This window comes from Hylobates moloch, unplaced genomic scaffold (assembly GCF_009828535.3).
Source record: "Hylobates moloch isolate HMO894 unplaced genomic scaffold, HMol_V3 SCAFFOLD_19, whole genome shotgun sequence".
Taxonomy (NCBI): Eukaryota; Metazoa; Chordata; class Mammalia; order Primates; family Hylobatidae; genus Hylobates; species Hylobates moloch.
Genome location: NW_026652294.1, coordinates 33,308,702 through 33,317,131, shown reverse-complemented (window position 1 = coordinate 33,317,131; position 8,430 = coordinate 33,308,702). Strand labels below are relative to the sequence as shown.

Below are 8,430 nucleotides of genomic sequence, written 5' to 3'. Positions count from 1 at the left end.
GTCTTTTCCTTTGCCCATTTTTTTTAAATGGGGTTATTTTTTGCTTGTTGATTTAAGTTCCTTACAAATACTGGACATTAGACCTTTGTCAGATGCATAGTTTGCAAATATTTTCTCCCATTCTGCAGGTTGTCTGTTTACTCTTTTGCTAGTTTCTTTTGCTGTGCAGATGCTCTTTAGGTAATTAGGTCCCCTCTTCAATAGTTTGACTTATTCTTTTCTAATTTGGACGCCTTTTATTTCTCTTGCCTGATCGCCCTGGCTAGGCCTTCCAATACGACGTTGAATAGGAGTGGTGAGAGTGGGCATCCCTGTTTTGTTCCAGGTCTCAAGGGGAATGGCTCCAGCTTTTGTCCATTCAGTATGATGTTGGCTGTGAGTTTGTCATAGATGGCTCTTATTATTTTGAGGTATGTTCCCTGGATGCCTACTCTGCTGAGGAGTTTTATCATGAAGGGATGCTGGATTTTACCAAACCCTTTTTCTGTTTCTATTGAGATGATCATATGGTTTTTGCTTTTAATTCTGTTTATGTATTAAATCACATTGATCGCTTTGTGTATGTTGAACCAGGCTTGCATCCCAGGAACTAAGGCTGGGCAAGTCCAGATGGTCATTTTACAGATAATTGCTGACATGCAGTTGCCTCTCAACCTGGGGAAGACTAGTGAAAGCAACTGGGTTTTGTGGGGAAGGTGGCTCAGGATTTGAGCCTGAAAGGCCTATGGACAGTGTTTCCTGCAGCATGATGTTGACTAGTTTTTTCTGGTGTGGCACCTCTATTGGCCAGAATACAGAGCAATTCCCAAGATCTGTGTGCTGGCTACTTTAAGTCCTACCTTCATTGTTTCTAACTGACCTCAGGTGGTCTAACTGCTGGCACTCTGTTTCCCCTGGGATGAGACAATAGTGAGCTTGTCTCCTCCTACAAAGGATCCCAGAATGGTGGGGAAACTGAGTATCGGCCTCTAATTCACTTTTCTTATTGTAGAAACTGTGAGTCTAGGAACATTCTCTGTGTGTGGTGCGGTGCTGACTTTGGGGAGGGTGAAATGGTCAGGGAACAATTTCTGTTACTCTTTGGTCATGGCTCTTCTCAATTGTGTGCCCAGGGTGGTGTCTCAGCCTCAATCCCAATTCCTGGAATATTCAAGATGTTTTTCTAAAAATTTTAAGTTCCAGGATACATGTACAGGATATGCAGGTTTGTTATGTAGGTAAACGTGTGCCATGGTATTTTGCTGCACCTGTCAACCCATCGCTGAGGTACTAAGCCCTGCATGCATTAGCTCTTTATCCCGATTCTCTCCCTCCACCGCTCCCACTCCCCCAACAGAACCCAGTGTGTGTCGTTCCCCTCCCGGAGTCCATGTGTTAGGATGGTATTCTTGATTGTGGGTGCTTCTAGTTGGATTTCTGTGTGGGGGAGTGAAACTATTCTCCCATCCTGCTTATGTCACTCTCTTGTTGACTGTTTTTTAAATAACAACTCTATGATTCAGATTTTCTATGTGTTTGGAGCGGAAGGAAGTATTGTTATGGACTGAATGTTTGTGTCCCTGCCAAATCCATTTGTTGAAGCTCTAATTCCCCATGTGATTGTACCTTTGGGAGGTAATTGGGTTTAGAAGAGCTCATGATGGTGAGCCCCGTAATGAGATTAGTGCTCTTATAAGAGGAGGAGACCAGTGCTTTTCCTTTCTCTCCTTGCATACACAAAGAAGAGGTCATGTGAGCACACAGCAAGGTGGTGGCTGCCTACAAGCTAGGAAGAAGTCCTACCAGAACCCAACCATGCTGGCATCCTGATAGTGACTCCTAGCTTCCACAAGTGTGAGAAAATAAATCTTTTGTTTAAGCCACCAGTATATGGTATTTTGTTATAACATCCCTAATTGACTAAGACAAATGTGTTTTCCACATCTAACCATTCATCCAGTTTCAAAGCCAATGGCAAACCAAACCTTCAGATCCTTTAAAAACTACAAAACTAATTATGAATAATTTCAAGCATACAATAAAATAATTTTAGAGACATATATACCATCCACAAAATTAAAAATATTAATGTTACCTGATCATGTCACTTCTTTCTGTAAAAACGATTTAAAATGTTATAGATAACACTAAAGCATTATCCCCATTCCTTTCCCTCATTTTGTCCTCTTTTTCAAAGGAACTGATTTCCTGAATTTGAGAACAATTTTCAAGTATATTTGTACTTTAGGAGAACAGTTCTCAAACTTTTGGTTTCAGGATGCATTTACCTGCTTAAAATTTTTGGGACCAAAAGAGCTGTGAGCTGTGTTTATGTGGATTGTAGCTATCGATATTCTCATATTAGAAAGACATTTAAAATATTTATTTACTAATTCATTCATAAAATAATAGTACTACCACTATATGTTTTTATAGTAGGATTTTAAATAGAAATCACTATATTTTAAAAAACAATTTATTGAAGAATAGCATGGTTTTACATTTTTTCAAATCTTTTTAATGTCTGGCTTAATAGAAGAGAGCTAGATTCTTGTATCAGCTTCTGCATTTATTTGTAGTGATATGTTATTTTGGTTGACATGTATGAAGAAAATCCAGCCTTATACAGATATGTAATTGCAAAAGGGAGGATGTTAATAACCTTTTCAATTAATATTATTTGATACTACATCAAAACATAAGTAATAGTTTCTTAAAGGCTAGTAGCAATGCAGAATCTGATAACATATCAATAGGCATTTTTATCCCCTATGTCATTAAAATTCATTGGCTTCTTTTGCATTTTAAATTGATCTTTTATCCACGTGTAACTTTTTCACATAATGCATTAGTCATTTGAAAAATATTGACTCACTGAGTTATGCAGATCTTCCAAATGTTGACACATTTAATGTGTATATGAAATATATATCCATCACCATGATGGATGAGTTTTCCAAACGGTGATATTTGCTTGATAGAGCAAATATTTATTACTGGCAACAAATACTGTCAGTTTTTCATATAATAACAGCCTCACTTCATTTATTTTGTGACAATATTTGGCAAATACCAGTTCTGAATAACTATAGTTTATCAGTAATTCTAACAAATAAAAATAATGTTCCGTGAAGTGGCTGGTTGAGTCCAAATTCAATCAATCAGTCAAGTACTTCCTCACAAGACAACCATTGTACTTTGAGATGCAGAAATGCTCTGTGTGGACTTGCCATTTTATTATACAAAGTATTAAAAAGATATACACTAAAAGATGTGATTTAATAAAATAATTTTACTGCTTTATCAAGGACAACATTTGTTTAGAATTTTCTTTCTCTGCATCTATTGACATGTTGATTTTTTATTTTAATTTGTCAATATAATAACATTTATGGATTTAAAAGTATCAAATTATCTTTATATACCTTTAGTATATCCTAGTGGATCCTTATGCAGTATTCTTAAATTCTCTGTTGGATTCAGTTTGCTAGAATTTTCTTTGGGATACCTGTATTTATATTTTTAAGTGAAATTAGCTCCTGCACTTTTCTTTCTTGTACTCTTTTTCTGCTTTGATATCAGGTGATAATTATGACATAAAACTATTTGGGAAGTGTCTTTTTCTATTCTCTGCAGAGATTTTTTTTTTTAAAAACTGGATGATCCTAACTTGCTAAAAGTTGCGTATCATTGGATTTGTATTTGTGATATATGTACGTATTCATATATATGAATAAAACGATTGCTTAAATTCTACTAGTTTTAGGACTATTTAATTTTTCCATTTCTTCTTGAGTCAGCTTTGACAAGTCACATTTTTTTCAAGGATTTATTTTGTCAAAATGTTCAAAATTGTTGGCATGGAGATGTTGATATTGTCTCTTCATCATCCTAATCTTGATGTTATGTTTAGTTTTTACCCCCATTCTTCCCACTGTAGTGTTTACTTGTGTCTTTTCTTTCCTTGATCAATATCCCAGAGGTTTATTTACTTCATTTTTTTAAAAAGAACCAATCTTTGGCTTTAAAAATTTTCTTCATTATATTTTTGTTTTTTATTGAGTTCTATTCCCAATTTATTTATTAAAATATTTCCTTTCCTCTATGTTCTCTGGGACCACTAAATTATTCATTTGTTCCAGAATCCTCCCCTTCTATTGGCCCTACTACCACTGCTATTTATGAATATGTGCTGATGTTTGAGAGTTTTGTTTTGAGGGGTGGGTGGAATTCTTGCATGAAGAAGAGAAGGAAGGTGAGGAACTACAGAAATAAAAGATAGGATGGTCTTTCCAAGGGCAAGGTCTGACTTCCTACAGAGAAAAGGATTGCAGGGAAAAGGCAAGAGAGTGTTGCTTTGAGGCCCCAAAGATAAAATCAACCCAGAGCACAAGAGGAATCTTGTTGGCATTTCTGCATGAACCATATGGGCTGTGTCCAGAGTGACGATATGTCAACATTGAAGTGGTGCATGTTGTACCTGTTAGAGCATCAAGAAAGAGGAAGCCTCACCCAGGGCATCTGTGGCAGGGGTAGTGCAAAGTGTCTTCTCCACAGAGCTTGGTGATAGCAGGCTCCTTAAAGAAGCCAAACCTCTGGGTCATAAGTGAATGGGTGCTAGAAAACATGAGAGCCCTCCCTAAGCTATGACTGGTTATATATAGATAAGCCTAGGACTGTGGGCCTATGATCAAGCAGGTTTCAATATTTGACCCTGTAAAATCCTGGTAGTAGTGTTAGCATGACATTATTTATTGCCAAGGCTGGTGAGGTCTGGGAGGCACTGGGATACACATTGTCTTTTCTTTACCACAGATAGATATGCTCATCTCATTCTGAGCTGGAGCTGTACTCTAATGACTGTTGCACATCCCACAGCATAACGCCTTATGTGGGTGAAGGATATTTCCGGTCTCCACTTCAATCCCCTTTCCAAAATTACCTTCATTTAGGCCTCTGAAAGGGTCTCCCTAGGAGTTTTCCCAGAGCCCCATGCATGTCCTTGTTCCTCAGGCTGTAGATGAAAGTGTTCATCATAGGTGTCACCACAGCATCACTGGCTACAGAGTCCTTCATGGAGTAGGGGAGGGGCTGCAGGTACACCATAGCAAGCGTCCCATAAAAGAGGGAGACCACACCCAAATGTGAGGCACAGGTAGAGAAGGCTTTGTATTTCTTAGAGGCTGAGGGTATTTGAAGGATGGTTCTGACAATACGTACATAGGATGTGGTCGTGAACCCTAAGGGGGGGATGATGAAGATGAAGCAGCCAGTGGCAATCAGCACTGTGTGAGTGATGTGGGTGTTGGAACATGCCAGCCGCAGCAGGATGTACATCTCACAGAAGAGGTAGTGGATCTCTCGAGGCCCACAGAAGGTCACCCTGGTCATGAGGAGGATGAGGAGGAGGCCATAGAGAACAGACAGCCCCCAACACAGGGAGAGGAGCAAGACACAGAGCCCAGGGCTCATGGCTGTGACATAGTGGAGGGGGCAGCAGATGGCCACATAGTGATCATACGCCATCACGGCCAGGATGAGGTTGTCCAGGGTCACCAAGGAGACCAGGAAGTAGAGCTGTGTCAGACACCCTGCATAGGAGATGGCTTTGTTCTGGGACTGGAGGTTCACCAGCATCTTGGGGATTGTGTTGGTGACAAAGAAGAGGTCAGTGAAGGAGAGGTTGGCCAGGAAGAAGTACATGGGGGTGTGCAGGCAGGAATCAGAGTTGATGGCCAGAATGATGAGCACATTTCCCACCACCGTGACCAGGTACATGGACAGGAACATCCAAAACAGCATCCGCCACTGCTCAGGACTCTCTGACATCCCCAGGAGAAGGAACTGTGAGTTCTCACTCTGGTTGCCTCCATCCATTTCCGCAACTCTCTGCAACATTAACGCCAACAAATGTTTATTAAGTGCCCTCATTTGAATAAGGACACGAAGATAAGCAAAATCAACTCTTAGCATTAAAATATCTTGGACTAAATTTTAAAAATAATAAAAGCAACAGGTCATCATAGGCATAAAAACAGAATATAGAAGGTATGCAACTTAATTATTCCAGCAACTTCTAACCTGACATGCTGAATATTATAAAAATAATGTCTAAGCCTTATTTTTAATCCTGCCATCTTCCAATAGTCTTGAAGTGTTTAAAGTTTAGTGTGTTATGTTATGATTTTATACAGGGTTTTAAGTGGTATTTAATACAGGTATATGCATTACAAGAAATGATTATTGTCCAATTGGAGGAAGTGGAGAATTATTGGAAAGGAGAAAGAAGAATTATTATTATTTGTTGATATAATGATCACTCTGGGAAATCTAAGAAAATCAGTGGAAACATCATTAGAAAACAAAAGATGTCTGTGATTAGTCAGTGAAGTGACCCATGACAAAATGAACAGACCCTCAGCTTTCATGGTCCCCGTAAGCCGTGTAGTGCAGCGCTAAAGACCGTCCTGTGGGAACTCTTTTTTTTTTCTTTTTAATTTTAATTTTAGATTCAGGGGGTGCATGTGCAGATTTGTCACAAGGATATATTGAGAGATGCTGACGTTTGGGCATCTATTGATCCCGAACTCTTAAATTCAAGTCGAAGCACTGCCTCTTCCTGGCTGTAATGCCTCAGGCAGGTCACTTGTGTTCTTTAAGACTCAGGTTTTTTTAATGTGAAAAATGGGTTGGGGTGAGGAGAAAATTAAGGAATAAAGTACTTAACACAAAGAGCTGACATGTGGAGAGCACTCAATAAATAGTACCTGTTATTATATATGAATGATAATCTCAAAAATACTAAGATTAAAATATAATATGAAACACATTATCGGCAAACAATCTATGCATTAAGATATTAAGAATCAGCTATGGTCTTCAAATTCTCTATTGAGGCATAAAGTAAACATTTGTTAAATGGACAGATATAAACAAGATTCTAGATAACAAGATGAGATGTTGCAAAGGTGCAGATTCTAAGTTATTGTAAAATTTAACCATTTCAGAGTCAAAATTATAACAGGGTTTTAAAGAAACGAAAGTTAGTTTAAATTTCCTCTAAAAATAAGAATGAAAATAAGCGAGGAAAATGTTGAAGACAAGGAGACACTTGCTCTGTCTAATATTAACTCTACAATAGTGGGGGTACTGGTGCTAGAATGAACAGATCAGTAGAACTGCCTAGAAACATAAGAAACAGCCAAGTTCATGTGGAATGTGGCGAATTGTCATGGTGACACTTTAATTCAGCAGGGAAAGGTTGCATTATGTAATAAATGGCATTAGGACAACTGTCTACTTATTTTTTTGGGAAAAGTTACATCAATGTTTTGTATTTTATCCAACATACTAAAACATACCAAACATACTAGTATATTTTATCAAAATAGACTAAAGATAAAACAATTATTTTTTTCTTTTGAAAACCTAATGTATATGGAATAAAACATTAAAAAATCTGAAAACTTATAAAAGAGATAATATAAATTCTATCAAATTCCAGCATGTAGAGATAGACAACCAGGGCTAATGTCTTTTTAGTCAAGACATGAAGGACCACAAAAAGCCAGCCTTGTAACATGATGGGCAGAGAGCTTTGCAGAAAAGCAGGTGCATGTACAGATGCCCTGAGGGGGGAAAGGTCTTTCTTGTGTTTAAGGAAGTAAATATAGGCCAGCACGTCTTGGGGTGAAGAAGATATTGGTGAGACAGGACATTGTGCCATGGCCAGTAATGAACTGTAAAGCAGAAGTGGCTGTGTACATTTAGCAACTATTTTTTTCTTTGTATTTTATCAACCATATTTTAAAAATCAGGTATGGCTGTTGCATTTTTAATCAAATGCTTTTTCAGTGTCACTCAAGATATATTTTGTGAATAGCCTTCTCAATATTGAAGCATACTTGTGTGCCCAGTATGAAGTACTGAATCAATTTGCCAATATTTTATTTAGACTTTTGTAGTCACAATTATTAATGAGGTCTGTCTACGGTCTTTTTTGGTTTGTGTCTTTTTAGTACGATTTGGCTTCCATCAGAGTCCATAGTAAACTTGTATTCACTTATTTTCAAATCTAACATTTGAAATTTGTTGCAGTTTCTTTAATAACTTACAAGAGAAATTCTAAAAATATGTTGTAGAATTCTTTTTGTATACATTTATTTATTTAGAGATTGGGTCTCACTCTGTTGCCCAGCCTGGGATACAGCAGTGTCATCACAGCTCACTGTAGCCTTGAACTCCTGGGCTCAAGCCATCCTCCCACCTCAGCCTCCCGAGTAGCTGGGACCACAGGCGTGTGTCACCATGGCTGGCTGATTTAAATTTTTGGTAGAAACAGGGTCTTGCTATGTTGCCCAGGCTGGTCTCCAACTCCCAGCCCCCAGCGATCCTTCTGCCTTGTCTTCCCAAAGTGGTTTGATTACAGTCATGAGCCATTGCACCTGGCCC

At 38.2% G+C, this 8,430-nt stretch overlaps 1 protein-coding gene across 1 annotated transcript; it reads right to left on the bottom strand.

The window, feature by feature from the left end:
• Nucleotides 1-4,923: 4,923 nt before the first annotated feature.
• LOC116458959 (olfactory receptor 1D5-like) lies at nt 4,924-5,910 on the bottom strand. The gene has a single exon (XM_032139124.1). It carries the CDS (start codon nt 5,908-5,910, stop codon nt 4,924-4,926), a length of 987 nt encoding a protein of 328 aa, XP_031995015.1.
• Between the last annotated feature and the right edge of the window lie 2,520 nt (nt 5,911-8,430).